Below are 14,016 nucleotides of genomic sequence, written 5' to 3' on the forward strand. Positions count from 1 at the left end.
GGCTGCCGAGGAGGCAGCAGGGGACAGGAGGGGGGGCGGGGAGGGGGCTGGCCAGCGGCTGAGGCCTGGGGAGGAGGGGGGTTGCGGGCGGGAGGGAGGGTGTCCAACTGCAAACACCCACACAGAGCCGGCCAGGCTCGCTGCGGCGGGGGGGGGGGGGGGCAGAGATGCTTAAGGGACGGGACGGCAGGCTGCGGGGAAAGGGACGAGGTGCACGTGGAGGAGGGGTGGGCAGGGTGCCCACCCTCTGCCTGCTCTCTTGTCCACCCGGGGAATCCACATGCTGGGAGCAGGGCGGAGGGGCTGGAGCCTGGATCCCCAGGAGTGGCTGGGCTTGGGGATCATGGCTCAGCAGCAAGAGGGCTTCCAGCCAGACACCAGGAAGGACTTCCTGAATTGGGAAAGGAGACGGAGAAACCCCTCTCTCCATTCCCCCAGCTGCATGCAAAACCCCCCATCTCGGGGAGAAGGGGTCGACCTTGTGCGTCCCCTGGGGGAGCTGGGGTGGGGGATGGGCAGAGCCAAGGTCGAGGCCTGGGCGGGAGGCGGCACACCACTCAGGCGCGCTCACACTCCGCACCAGGCAGCGGGCAGGCGGAAAACTTCGGTAATGGGGAGCGTGAGTCAGAGGGCCGGCTGGGCGCGGGGCTGCTGTGAGCTCATCGCCTCCCCTTGTCCTGGGCCAGCACCCCCACCAACAATTAATGTCAACTCGTGGGAAGGAGGAGCCAGACAGAAGGGGGTGGTTCGGAAACAGACTGGAAAAGGCATCAGAGAGAGGGAGCCAGGCGCGGAGCAGTTTCAGGCTTTATTAACCACCGGGTGTAAAAAACCAGACGGGTCTAGCCGCCCCTCTCAGCCCCCCTTCCCCCAGGGAGGGGCTGCTGGGCAGCCCCGCACGCGCCCCTGCTCGCCCCGGCTCTGAGAAACCTCCCCGCCGCCCGACGCTCCGCTCACCCGCTCTGGCTCCAGACCCATCCCCTTCCAGCGCCCGCATCAAACCCCACCCCATGTGCAGGGGCCTCGTCCCACTCCGGGCACCCCTGCCTCCAGTCCTAACCCTTGGGTGGCGGGTGTCAAACGTGCTCACCCTCCCCTCCTCTGTCCGCCTCTCTCTCCTCGGCCGGGAGCACAAAAGGTGCAGACTTTGCAGCCCGGGAGGCGGACCGGAGAGATTCCCCAGTGCAGACAAACCCGAGGCAGGGCGTGGACAGGCTGCCCCCTCCGAGAAGTGCACACGTTACGGGCAGACCTGAGACTGCAGCCGGGTCGCTTGCCCTCTGCAGGCCTGAGTTTCTGGGCCCCGGGGGGCGGGGGCGCTGAGCATTCACACAGGGAGGATGTGACTGTGCCTGCACACAGTAGGCACTCACGGACACAGTAGGCGCTCATGCACATAACAGGCGCTCAGCTCAGAGTCACAGGTCCTTGCTGAACTCCCTCACCAGCGTGTAGCCCATGCAGCCCCAGCTCCCCTCTGCCTGGTAGCCACACCCCTCCAACATCCCTGCCACGCCCCAGGCTGCCACCGCCACGGGGACCACGAGGCGGGCTCGGGGCTCCCCCGCGCCCCCTGCCCAGGTGCGCACCCGGGACTCCGCGAAGGCCAGCAGCCGCCGGCCCACGCCCTGCCGCCGGTGCCAGCGGGAGACTGAGAGGCGGGTGACCCGGGCCCCGTCCCCAGCGCTGGAGCCCAGAGCCAGGGCCAGGACCCCGCACACATCACCTGAGCCACACACCGCCACCCAGGGCCCCCCCAGGCCGCCCGGAGGAGGCAGCGAGCCCCACCGGGCCCGAAGGCCCAGCTTCATGGCCGCCACGGCCAGGAACACGGGCAGGAGCAGGGCCAGAGCAAAGGACGCCAGGACAAAGCGCAGACCGCTGCTGGCCGCTGCCAGGAGGAGCAGGGCGGGCGGCCGTGTCAGGGCGTGGAGGGCCACGCGGTTCTCCGTGTCCTTCACGCCAGCCTGTGGGGAGGAAGGATAGTTCAGAGCCGGGGTCCTGGCCTCCCCGCCCACTAGGGCCCCCGTGGGCACCCGGGACTAGGAGAGGCGCCTGACCCTGTCCAGGAGGGACCCAGGCAGGGCAGGCATTGTGACGGGGCCTGTGGCAGAGGCCGGCAGAGCCGGTGCAGCCGGCGCCACGGTTGCGCTAGGCCCCAGCCAACGCCACATCCGGCACCTTGCACTGAGAGAGAGAAAGTGAGTGAGTGAGTGACTTAGGAGCTCTGGGGTCACCCGATTCAGGAGAGGGACAGGTGGGAGGCACCAGGGGAGGATGACGCCAGACCGGGATGGGGCACTGCCCCCAGGCCAGAAAACGGGCATGTCCTGGGCAGCAAGAGCGGAGCCGGGAGCGCGGCGGGGGGGGGGGGGGGGGACTCGGTACAGGGCGCAGGCTCCTGCGGCTCTGCTCTGCAGCGTGCGGGGCAGGAGGCGGTGTCCCCCACAACCCGTCCTACGCTGAGACAAGGAAGGAGGCACTAGAGGGAGAAGGGGCCAGGCCAGAAGTGGCTCAGAGGGAAAGCTGCTTCGCCAGGGCTCTCTGGGCGGGCTCAGGCCGCGGCGAGGCCGCTCACCAGGCAGCCCCCAAGGTGCCCCCCGCGGCCCTCACCTTCAGCATCTCCAGCACCAGGGGCTTCTCATCTTCCCTCATCTCCCGCACCGACAGGTGGCTGGGGGCCATGGCAGCCCCGGTGCCCCCAAGGGAGCGAGCGTGCACCTGGTGAAAACAAGCAGGTCAGCATCAGGAATGCACCTCTGGTCCCCAAGCGCCCCACGGGCAGAGGCCAGCAGTAGCATGTCCCAAATGAGGGCACTGAGGACGCTCGGGGCCCCCCAAGCGAGGGCCGAGGCAGGACAGGCGCCCTCCTCCACCCGGCGACTTTCCTAACGTCTCCCGGGATCCGGCCCCCCACCCCACCCCCGGGTGTTCAGCGATCTACCCCTAAAACCCGTGCGGACGCCAACACCTGGCAACGCGATGCTCCCTCCCAGGCTTCAGGGCTGCCCTGGGGACAGGGAACATCCCACGCAACGGCCAGGGGATGGACCGCGCTCCCCACGCCCCTCTCCCACAATCGCCGCAGGACAAGGACCTCCTAGCACCCCTGCGCGTCGCTCTGCCCCTTTGACAAGGTGTGTGCGTGCTGGGGGGGCAGGGTTGGGAAGGGGTCGCCGACGGAAGTGACGTCATACTCGCGCACGCTGGGGGCGGGGCGATACCCACACTAGGCCTTAGCAACCGTTGCTAAACTTCCTGGCGGGGGTGGGCTGCGTAGGGCTCGGAGACCCTGCGGGGATGGGGTAGTGGCTGAAGGAACGACGGAGAAAAGGGACTTGTCGGACTACCGGGCAGATGCCGGTGGGGTGGGGGCGGCGAGTGGTCCTTACTGGCCCGAGGAGGGGGCGTTCACGCTCGTTTCCCGACGTTCACTGGTTGCTAAGCAACCTGGGCGTGGAGGCGGGGGCGAGGATGGGAGCAAATCATTCTCATTGGCGCACGTGCTCAAGCCGGACTGCGTCACCATCATGAGCCCCAAGGGCTCCCAAACTCGCCCACCCTAGGGACTTCCGCCCCAGCCCACCCGTGCTCAGTGACCTTCGGGACAAGCATTCCTCCCACCCACTTTTCAGATGAGGGGCGGTGTGGGTGACTTAGAGCGAACAAGTGGCAAGCCTGCATTCTAGATTCCTCGGCCTCCCCGTTCCAGTGACTAGTGCATCCCCTTTTTAAGGGTATACAGAACCCCGTGTAGAAGTGGCTGGCCTCAAGACGCAGAGCAAGTCACCTGCGAGTCCGGCGGCAAGAGATAAGCCTCCACACCTCCCAATAAAACAAAACATAGGAGAGGAGATTCTGGCCTTTATTAGCAAGCCCTACCTGCAGCGCTCCGGCCCAGGCAGGAGTGAGTCAAGTCAGGGTCTCTGTGTGGGGCAGGGAGAGGTACCAGCGGCTCTACTCAAAAAGTGTGCACCAGCTGGACCGCGGGCAGAGTCTGGACAATCTGGATGGAGGGAAGGCCCTGCGAGGCCATGCCCCCAGGCACAGCTCCTGCGGGGACCACTTGTACCATCTGGGAGGTGGGAGCCGCGGGGACGCCGGCAGGGGCAGAGGCTGGGCTGGCTGCCGGCGGGGCCAGCAGCTGCAGGGTGGCGGCACCGCCCCCGACACTGCTGTTCTCCAGAAGCTCGGTGGCCGGGGCACTGCGGATGATGAGCAGTTTCTGTCCTGGCGGCCCGGGGGCGGGCGGCTCGGCCAGCCCTGAGGGGAGGGTCTCCACCTCCTGCACGCAGAGCTGGGTCTGCTCCCCATCCGCCCCACTCAGCACCAGGACGCTCTGCAATCCCTCGTCCGTCTGCAGCGTCTCAAAGAGCACATCCTGGACCACACCAGTGGTGGCCTCGCCCTCGCCCGGCTCCCCGGGGCCAGAGCCCGCCAGCAATTCCTCGGGTGCCTCACTCTGAACCACCAGCAGGTTGGGGGCCTCAGTGGTCACCGCCCCCCCACTGGGGTTAGACAGCTGGCCAGCCACAGGCTGGAGCTGGACTGTGGTCACCTCCTGAGCGGGCTGGAGCTGGACCGTGGTCACTTCCTGTGCCGGCTGCAGCTGGACTGTGGTTACTTCCTGTGCCGGCTGCAGCTGGACTGTGGCCACTTCTGGGGTTGGCCGGAGGGGCTGGAGCTGGACCCCACTCACTTCCGGCGGCCCCGCCTCCCCACCCCCCACATTCTGCAGAAGGATAAGGCTCTGCCCTGCCCCACTGGCCCCTGTGTTGCCTCCTCCCTGCACCCCCAGCCCCCCAGGACCCGGCAGCCAGACTACCCCAGGCCCCGGCCCCGTTTTCCCCACTGCCCGCAGGCCCTGCTTTGCCCGGCCGCCCCCACCACCAGTACTGGAGGGCAACAGAATGAGCTTCGCGGGGGCGGGGGGCGGCGGGGGCGGCGGGGACTGCACACTGCTGGGGATGAGCTGGAGGCCCTGGGCGGTCTGCACCAGGAGGAACGTCTGGGAGTTGGGGGCTGCTGGGCCCAGGGGCGGGGCCTGGGCTGGGCCCCCTGCCACCTCTAGGGATAGTGTCGCCTGGAGGTGGGGGAGCACGTGGACATCTTGGGTGGCTGCTGGGGCTGGGGCGGCAGCCAGCGGGGCAGGAGGCGGGGGGCCGCTGGCCGGGGCGGCGGGGGCGGCCGGGGTGTGCGTCCTCAGGTGCCGCTGCAGGTAGGCCGCCATGACGAAGCTGCGCCCGCAGATGGGGCAGGCGAAGGGGCGTTCGGCTGAGTGGGTGCGCTGATGCAGCAGCAGGTTGGAGGAGTGTGTGAAAGTCTTGGGGCAGAGCGGGCAGCGGAAGGGCCGCTCGCCTGTGTGCACGCGCTGGTGCTGCCGCAGGTTGGACGTCTGCGCAAAACTCTTGCCGCAGACGCCGCAGGCGTGCGGCCGCTCGCCCGTGTGCACGTGGCGGTGGCGCCGCAGACACGACGTGTTGCGGAAGGCCTTGCCGCACTCTCCGCAGGCGTAGGGCCGCTCGCCTGTGTGCAGCCGCAGGTGGTACTGGTAGTGCGAGGACCACTTGAAGGTCTGGCCGCACTGGCCGCAGGTGAAGGCCCGCAGGCCCGTGTGCACGCGCTGGTGGATGGCCAGCAGCGAGGAGCGCTTGAAGGCCTTGCCGCACTCGCCACACTGGTAGGGTCGCTCCCCTGTGTGGTCCCGTAGGTGGTAGCGCAGCCCGGACGAGCCCTTGAAGGCCTTGCCGCACTCGCCGCACTTGTAGGGCCGCTCGGTGGAGGCGGGCGCAGGTGCCGGCGCAGGCGGCTGTGGGGCTGGCGCCGCGGGGGCCAGCGGCTCCTGCGGGCAGGTAACCTCCGCGGCCTCGGCCTGCGGGGGTGGGCGCCCGGCCGCCGCCTCCTCCACGTGACACTGCTGATGCGCCAGGAGACTGGCCAGCTGTGGGAAGGCACCGTCGCAGCTGCCACAGCGGAATGCCTGCCCGCTGGCTGCCCCGTGGCTGTGCTGGTGGCGGGAGAGTCCGGCCACCGTCCGGAAGGACTTCCCGCAGGGAAGGCAGGGGAAACTGGGGGTGGCGGTGGCAGGCGGCGGCTGCGGCTCCGCAGCTGGCGGGGCGGTCTTGGGGGTCTCCGGGGGCGCGTCCCGGGGGGCAGCCACCGCCTCGGGCCCTGGGCAGGGCTGGTGCTCCAACAGCAGTTCCTCACTGCCGAAGCCCAGCTCGCAGCCGTCGCAGCGGTACACCAGCTCCACCGTCGTCTCAGCCGCCGCCAGGAAGAGCTCAGGCACCATGGGCGGGGGCGCCGGCGGAGGGGGGGCCGGCGGGCTAGGGGAGGGCATGTGCGGCTGCAGGTAGGGGTCAGTGAAGACCTTGGCCGGCTCCCGCGGCTGCGGGGGCACAGGGGCGGCGGCGGGGGTGGCGCCATGGGTGCGCTGATGCAGCAGCAGGTTGGAGGAGTGCGTGAAGGTCTTGGGGCAGAGCGGGCAGCGGAAGGGCCGCTCGCCCGTGTGCACGCGCTGGTGCTGCCGCAGGTTGGTGCTCTGCGTGAAGCTCTTGCCGCAGGCGCCGCAGGTGTAGGGCCGCTCGCCCGTGTGCACGTGGCGGTGGCGCCGCAGGCTGGAGGAGTTCTTGAAGGCCTTGGGGCAGTCGGGACATGGGTAGGGCCGCTCGCCCGTGTGCTGGCGCAGGTGGTACTGGTAGTGCGACGACCACTTGAAGGCCAGGCCGCACTGGCCACAGGTGAAGGCCCGCACGCCGGTGTGCACGCTGCGGTGGATCTGCAGCAGCGAGGAGCGCTTGAAGGCCTTGGGGCAGTCGGAACACTGGTAGGGCCGCTCGCCGGTGTGGCCCCGCTGGTGGTACAGCAGGGCGGACGAGCCCTTGAAGGCTTTGGGGCAGTCCGGGCACTTGTAGGGCCGCTCGCCCGTGTGTGTGCGCTGGTGGTGCAGGAGCCGGGAGGACCAGCGGAAGGACTTGCCGCACTCCCCGCACTCGTACTGGGCCGCCGGGGCCGGGGCCGCGGGGCCGGGCTTCTCCCCTGCGCCCTCCTCGGTGGAGGCCGGCGCCATGTCAGCGTGGGGGCCGACCATCACACCTGGGGGGAGTGGAATTCCGGGTCAAGGGAGCGTGGAGCCCCCCCCAACTCACGCGTGGAGCCATCTCACCCCTCACCGGCACGCTGCCCTTCCAGAGGCAGGGGCTCCTCCCCTGCCGGCGGCCACTGCGGCGGCCTCCCTCGGGACCAAGGCCCCGGCCCGCGGAGCCGCAGGACGCAGGGCCTCCAGCAAATTGGGGCAAGTGGGTTGCCAGCCTCAGGAGGTCTGCCATCCCCTCCAGGAGGCTGGACGGGCCTGAGAAGGCTGTGCTCTGAGGATGGCCTGTCCTGGAGGCAGGCCAGGGTCTCCCCAGCACCCCGGCTTCAGACCCATGACCCCTCTCACTGAAAAGACTCATCCTCGCCTGCCTCAACACCCGAGCCCCCTGCAGGACCCTCAGTACCTTCACTGTAAACGAAGCCCCGTGAGCTTCACTCCCCACCACCGCCCACCCTGCTCGACCGCTCCTTCGTGGTACCCTGACCAAAATTCCCCAGACTCCTCTAGGTCTCCGGCCCACTGACCTGGCCCTGCCGGCGCCACGCACTCCACCCCCACCCAGATTCCTCACTTCCCCGCCCAGCATAAGGGCTGCGGGTGGCCGGAAACAGCGGGGCTTCCGCATCCCTTTGCATTTGCTCCGGTGGGCTGCAGGCCTCCCCCCAACCCCGCCCCCACCAGGCCCCGGCCCCCAGCCCACCCCGCCTGTCTGCACTGCTTGGTCCACTCACTGCCCACTGCCCGCCCCAGAGGATGCCCACATGTTTCTTTTTCCCTCACTCCCCTCTCCTTTCCCCTCCTGCTCTCCCCAGGTGACCCTGCCATTGATCTCAGCACTGAAAAAGTAAAAGCAAACAGAAAAGAACATTACCATGTTTCAACTTCTATACCAATGGTTCTCAGTGAGGCAAGGGAGACCCCCCCGACCAAAGCACACTGGACCCAGGGGACATTGGACAATATCTTGAGACTGTTCTGGTTGTGAGGTTGTCCACTGGAGCCTCCTCTAGTGGAGGGAGGCAGGGATGCTGCTCCACAGCCTGCCGTGCCCCAGTCAGCGCCCCACAGCAAGGAGCGATGGGTCCAAACGCCACTGGTGCTGAAGCTGAGAATCCCGCACTATCCCCTCCCCGCTGCTTGCCTATGGCCCATGGACCCTACATTCTCCCCTACTGCAATGTTCCTCATCTCCTGGACCCCTCCTATCAGTGTACCCACAAGCTGTGTCTCCCATCTTAAAAAAAAAAAAAAAATTCAGCCCACCTCCCCCTCCAGCTACAGCCTCGTTTCTTTGCACCAAATACAGCCCTTTGCACCAAAGCAACTCAAAGCTGCTGTCAATACCTACTCCTTCCCGTCTCAGACCTGGCTTCAGGGCCTCCTCCCCCAACTCCACTCATGGACTCAGTGCTTTTTCCACAGTATTTATCACCTTCTAACCTGCTTTATAATCGGGGCTGGACCAGTGTCCAGGGGGCTGTACCAGGCACTGTAGGGTGCTTATCAGCATCCCTGGTCCCTACCCACTAGAGTCCAGCGACATTTTATTCAGGGTTGCATCCTAGCGTCTAGAATAACTCCTGGCACATAGTGAGTACTCAGTAAACGTAGCCTGACTGAACAAAGTCTGGGCATCCCCTTTGGACAGGTCATAAAATTCCCTGTAAAGCGACCAGCGGTCCCCTTTAAAATGTAAACAAGTCCTTTGAAGAGACAATGATCCCAGGAAGCTGCACGTGCCTTTCAGAAGGCTGGGTATGCCTTAAACGAGAGACACCCGGCTCTGGAAGAGCCGGGACACATCCTATTCCAATAAAGAGCGCCCCTTCCAAAAGGCCGGACCACACCCTTCCATCAAGCCCGACTTCCCCTTTAAGAGGGTGCTCCTGCTGCACCCCCATCTCCACCTTCGTTGAGCTAAACCAGGAGCTGCTTTGGAGCCATCTGGGTTCAGAAGTTTTTCCCGTCGGTGTCTGACACACTGTCACAAGCATTTAAAGAGATAATCCATTCTTAGTAGGGTTGAAAGCAGGAAGCTCCTGTACACTGCCGGACCTACCCCGCCCCTCTAAAAACAGTCCATTGCCCTTTAAGAGGGCGGAGCCGGCCGGGCCGATAAAAGTCGGAGGTGAAGTAGCGCCCTTCCCTTTAAGGCATCCCTTCCGGTTTCACTCTCGCCGCTTCCCCAACGTCTCCGCCCTCCGGTCCCTCCCCCCACCCCACCCCTCCGGTCTCTCACCTGCGGCCCCGACCCGGGGAACGAACGGAGACCCAGGTCCTTCCCGCAGGGGCCGACGGGAAGGCTGGGCTCCTGCGGCGGCAATGCAGGAGGGGGGGCCGGGGAGGGGGGCGGGGGCGCGCTCCCTCCCAACGGCCCCCGGCGCGAGGCACCCAACCTTTATCAGCCGCCACTCGCGCACACAAACCCCGACGTCGCCGTCGGTGCATCATGACGCCACGTGCGCCGAAGCCCCGCCCCCATTGGTCTCTGGCCGCTGCGGCGCTTCCCGGGCTTCCAGGGCGCGAGGCATTCTGGGAATCGTAGTTCTCCCCGGACCCCGCCCGCTGGCGGTCGTCGGGGTCAGCCCCGGGCCTTGAAAAGCCGGGTCTGGATGCGGGTTCTCCTTTGTTAGGACTGAGTCTTTCTCGTCTGTGGTAGACACCCTCCTCGGCGGTGCGGTTGGAGCGGGCCTCACCCACCAGGGGTGCAGTCACTCATGGCCTGGTCCCACACCCAGGGCCTGGAGCTCCCTTTCCCAGTCCTGAAACCAGAATAGGGATTGCCTCCCTCAGAGGTCGCACGTGCTCGCCGTTCCGGGCCTCCTTCAGTGTGCACGCGTGCGGTGGTGCGGGAACCCGGGCCCTGCAGAGCAAAGGGCTGGCTGCCCAGAGCTCTGGCCCTCCAAGCCTTCTCCCTACTCCCCACACAGACCCCGCCGGCCTCGGCCTTCCAGCCCAGCCACACTTTTCTGCGAGGCATGTAACACAGGGTTTCTCGACGATGGGACTTTTGACATTTGGGCTGGATCAGACTTTGCTGTGGGGGCGTCCTCTGCGTTGTACGGTGGTCGGCAGCACCCCTGGCCTGCACGCAGGCCAATAGCATCCCCTCTCTGTCTGCCTCCCCCATCCGACCCGCACCTAATAACAGCTGTCTCCAGACGTGGCCACATGTCCCCTGATGACCACAACTGCTTCGGGCCCTTCCCCCTTAGCCAGAGGGCCACCTCACGTACTGTTTCTCAGACCAGAACGCCCTCCTACTCCTAGCCCGTCCCCTTCCCAACTGCTACTAGAGAGCCCTGATGCTAGGTGGGGTCCCAGTGCATGCTCACGGGCTCTCATCTGCGTTCCACAATGGCAGGGGCAGGTCAGTCTTTGCTACCCAAGTGTCCCCAACAACCAGCAAGGGGCCTCGTCAGAAGCAGGCAGTACTCTTTGCAGAATTGTCACCAGAGGGGGCGCAGGTACCCAGGTTCTTGGTGATCGCGGACAAAAAATTGAACCAAACACACAGAGTTCATAGCAGAAAGCGAGAGAAAGCAGATTAAGCCACACAGAACATGGGAGCAGGCCAACTCTGAGCTGAGCTGAGCTGAGCTGAGCAGAGCAGAGCAGAGCTGAACAGCAGCAGCAGCCCTGAATTCAGGCGCGAGAGGGCTTTTATTCCTTAGGGTGGGTTTCCCACGATTTCCTTGATTGGCTACTGGGAAGGGGGTCCCACAATGCTAATTTATTATAATGTTATTATAATGAGGCAGGGGTCAGGTAGCATCTGCGCAGGTGCATTCCTGATCCACTAGGATTTCATGCTTTTCCAGATGCAAAAACTACCGGTCTTAGAACAGGGCCTCCGCCCTTCCTCCGTGTTCTCTATCTCAGCCTTGGGGCACCTCTGGAGTGTCCTCCTTCCTGACTCTCTCCGGCCTCAGAGTGAGTGCATTTTTACAGCCTCCATCCGGTACAGTGCCCCAAGGCCCACAGGCAGGCTGGAGCCCAGTCCTGACCTGAGCTGATTGGGACCTGTCCCCACGTGGCTTTTATGAAGGCCCTGTGAATGGGTGGCCTGTAATACCCTTGGCTGCCAGCTCAGCCGCAGCATCCCTTTCCCTTCAGCTTCTACCTCCCCCACCTGAAAGGAGGCTATCAGAGGCCCTGAGAGGGGCGCCTGAGCTACAGAGGGGTGAAGAGGGCAAGACAGGAGAGTAGCAGCTCCAGGGATAGTGCTGGGAGCTCGACCCCTGCCACCCGAGGGCGGACCCTTCCTGCATCTGAGGCTGCCAAACACACCAGGCCCCGCCCCCTCACCTTGGCTCCCAGAAAGAGGGAGGAGCTCACGCCTTGGGGCTGCGGATGCGGAATGTGCTGCCCAGTGGGCTCTGGGCAGGGGTGGCCCAGAGGTACAGAGCCCCCACCGACCCTCTGCCTCAGGCCCTGGGGACCGCACAGTAGTAAAAAGAGCTCTGGCCAGCTCCCGTTTACCTGCTTGCCTCAGGTGTTACGGGGGAGGTCAGAGAGAGAGTCCCGGCGCCTGCCCTTGTTAGGCCTTTGTCAGGCCAGCTTTCTTACCCACGTCCTGCCCTGCACAGGCGATGTGCCCCCAGCTTCTGGGATAGTCCAGCTCCAAGGGGGCCCGGCCAGGACCAGATTGTGCGCCCTGCCTCTTTGATCACGGCGGGGGCTGGGGGGTATGTCCCACGCATGCCCCTGGCCCCTAGGTACTTGAACCCCCACCCCACCTCCCTACCCTCTGTGGCAGACATTTGATTCTGGTTTTGGCCACTCTGTCGCCTTGGTGAGGTCACAGCCTGTGGTCGCTGGAGAAGCAGGAATTAGGTGGCTGGAGCGAGAGGTATGCCCAGAGGAAGTATCTGGGGGAAAGACAGAAAATCTAGAACCAGAGACTAAAAATAAAATATCCTTAGACTCTGGCTGGGTAGCTCAGGTGGTCACAGCATTGTCCTGATACGCCAAGGCTGTGGGTTCGATCATCGGTCAAGGCACAAACGAGAATCAACCGATGAATGCTTGAATGAGTCAAACAAACTGATGTTCCTCTCTCTCTCTTTCTCTCTCTAAAATCAATAGAAATAAAAAATAAAACCACAAACAAAAAAATAAATAAATAAAAATAAAATATCCCTTTTCACACAAGAGGATGTATTTGAAGCAAGAATGGGCAGGGAGCCCTGGCTGGCATAGTTCAGTGGATTGAGCACCCACCTGCAAACCAAAGGGTTGCGGGTTTGATCCCAGTCAGAGCACAGGCCTGGGTCGCAGGCCAGGTCCCCAGTAGGGGGCACATGAGAGGCAACCACAGACTGATATTTCTCTCCCTCTCTTTTTCCTTCCCTTTCCCTCTCTAAAAATAAAAAAAAATTTAAAAAAAAAAAAAAAAGGAGTGGAGCCAGGGGGCTGGCCCGACCCCCCACAGGCTAAGGGTGTTCCTTTCTGACATCTTGGGGGTTCCCATGGGGTGCCCCAGCTGGAGCTGCCTGGGAAGGGTGTGGTTCCCAGTTCACTGAGGTAAAGAAAGGCCCTCTGAGGTCTCTCCGCCAGGCACAGAGCCAGGAAGTGGTGCAACTTCCTATAACCAGGAAGTGATGTCAGTGGGAGAGTATCAGACTCCAGAGCCAGCCCCCATCCGAGGCTTCTGTGGTGAGTCTCATGTGCATGGGCAGGAGCCATGGAGCTGCCCACAGCCTGGAGCCGGGGAGGATGCTTCCCCCAGCCCGACAACTCCCGCAGGAGTCATTCCCCCGGGAACACGGATCCCTCTGTTTTAAGTACAAAGATGTGGGCACAGACAGATACACACCAAACCCCTCCCCAAGACTGGCCGCCACCTTCTGTGATGCTCCCAACGGGCTGTGGCCTGGTATAACGAGTGCCTTTGCTTTAGGTGGCCGTTCCCCCGCAGCAGGTTCCGTCACAGGACACAGGGGAAGGGATCTTGGCAGGTGCAGTGAAGGCTCCCACTCAGCTGGCCTTGAGTTGATCAATAAGGAATGTAATGGTTCATTTTATGTGTCCCCTTGACAGGGCAGCAGGACGGCCACATTCCCAGTTAACATGATTTCTGGGGGTGTCAATGAGGGTATTCTCGGAAGAGGTCAGCATTTGAATCATTGGACTGAGGGAAGAGCCATTGTGGGGGGGGCCTCATCCACCCCTCGAGAGCCTGAATACAGCAAAGAGATGGGCGGGTGGCTGGATTCGCTCTCTGCCTGCCCCGGAGAGCGGGGACGTGGATCTTTTCCTGCCCTTGGTGCCCAGGCTTTCAGACCCGGACCGGAAACTAGACCGTGGGTTCTGTGGTTCTCAGGCCTTGGAAGGACACCGCTGGCTGTCCCGGGTCTTGGGACCCCTCACAGGATTTCTCCATAATCACATGAGCCAGTTCTTTACAACAGATCTCTTTATAGACGGAAAGTAATGCATGTAACTCCTCTCTCTCTAGAAGTGGATAAACGTAGACACAGACATGTATCTGTGTCTATGTAGATGTATCTCTGGAGAACCCTGGCAGATACAGGAACACTTCCCGGGTGGGCCTGGTCTAATCAGGTGAGCTCCTTAAAGCTAGGTCTAGAGGGCAGAGGTGAGAAGCCTCAGCGACTCTCCTGCTGGCCTTGAGGACACAGGCTCCATGGGTTCCAAGGTGCCCGGATGTGAGTTGTGCCACGTGACCTTGGGCGGGGGCCCTGGCTCCAGGGGAGGCCACAGCCCCATCCGACAGCTGGATACACCCCTGAGGCCCTGAACGGAGGGCCCAGCTCGGCCTTGGGGTCTGGGGCCCTGACCCACAGGAACTGTGAGAAAAGGTGTCTGTTTTTGAAGCCATTGGACGTGTGGCCGTTTGTTACGCAGAATAACTAGCACACTTCCTGTGCGAGTCTGCTCAGGCGGCCAGAACCCAG

At 63.8% G+C, this 14,016-nt stretch overlaps 2 protein-coding genes across 3 annotated transcripts; both read right to left on the minus strand.

Moving 5' to 3' along the window:
• Nucleotides 1-996: 996 nt before the first annotated feature.
• On the minus strand, nucleotides 997-3,159 carry NAT14 (N-acetyltransferase 14 (putative)). 2 transcript variants are annotated; one of them, XM_054588198.1, is made up of 3 exons: nucleotides 3,098-3,159; nucleotides 2,614-2,721; nucleotides 997-1,967 (listed from the first exon to the last, which is right to left on the minus strand). In XM_054588198.1, the coding sequence occupies exons 2-3, from the start codon at nucleotides 2,683-2,685 to the stop codon at nucleotides 1,419-1,421; spliced, it is 621 nt and encodes a 206-aa protein (XP_054444173.1). In that variant the 5' UTR covers nucleotides 2,686-2,721; nucleotides 3,098-3,159; the 3' UTR covers nucleotides 997-1,418. The 2 variants fall into 2 exon arrangements, with proteins under 2 accessions (XP_054444173.1, XP_054444172.1); XM_054588197.1 differs by lacking the exon at nucleotides 3,098-3,159 and adding an exon at nucleotides 2,970-3,063.
• Nucleotides 3,160-3,880: 721 nt separating this feature from the next.
• On the minus strand, nucleotides 3,881-9,547 carry ZNF628 (zinc finger protein 628). The gene is made up of 3 exons (XM_054588147.1): nucleotides 9,493-9,547; nucleotides 9,336-9,407; nucleotides 3,881-7,095 (listed from the first exon to the last, which is right to left on the minus strand). Exons 1-3 carry the CDS (start codon nucleotides 9,545-9,547, stop codon nucleotides 3,962-3,964), a joined length of 3,261 nt encoding a protein of 1,086 aa, XP_054444122.1. The 3' UTR covers nucleotides 3,881-3,961.
• Between the last annotated feature and the right edge of the window lie 4,469 nt (nucleotides 9,548-14,016).

Source organism: Pteronotus mesoamericanus, unplaced genomic scaffold, assembly GCF_021234165.1.
Source record: "Pteronotus mesoamericanus isolate MK-2021 breed Mesoamerican mustached bat unplaced genomic scaffold, CSHL_Meso_final scaffold_128, whole genome shotgun sequence".
Classification (NCBI taxonomy): Eukaryota; Metazoa; Chordata; class Mammalia; order Chiroptera; family Mormoopidae; genus Pteronotus; species Pteronotus mesoamericanus.

Excerpts from the sequence above, each read along its gene's own strand:
- NAT14 (XM_054588198.1), bottom strand. The coding sequence starts at position 2,685 with ATGGCCCCCAGCCACCTGTCGGTGCGGGAGATGAGGGAAGATGAGAAG. Across the intron at positions 1,968-2,613 it reads TGGTGCTGGAGATGCTGAAG|GCTGGCGTGAAGGACACGGA; the intron begins GTGAGGGCCGCG and ends TCCTCCCCACAG.
- ZNF628 (XM_054588147.1), bottom strand. The coding sequence starts at position 9,547 with ATGATGCACCGACGGCGACGTCGGGGTTTGTGTGCGCGAGTGGCGGCT. Across the intron at positions 9,408-9,492 it reads GCGAGTGGCGGCTGATAAAG|GAGCCCAGCCTTCCCGTCGG; the intron begins GTTGGGTGCCTC and ends TTGCCGCCGCAG. Across the intron at positions 7,096-9,335 it reads TCCCCGGGTCGGGGCCGCAG|GTGTGATGGTCGGCCCCCAC; the intron begins GTGAGAGACCGG and ends CACTCCCCCCAG.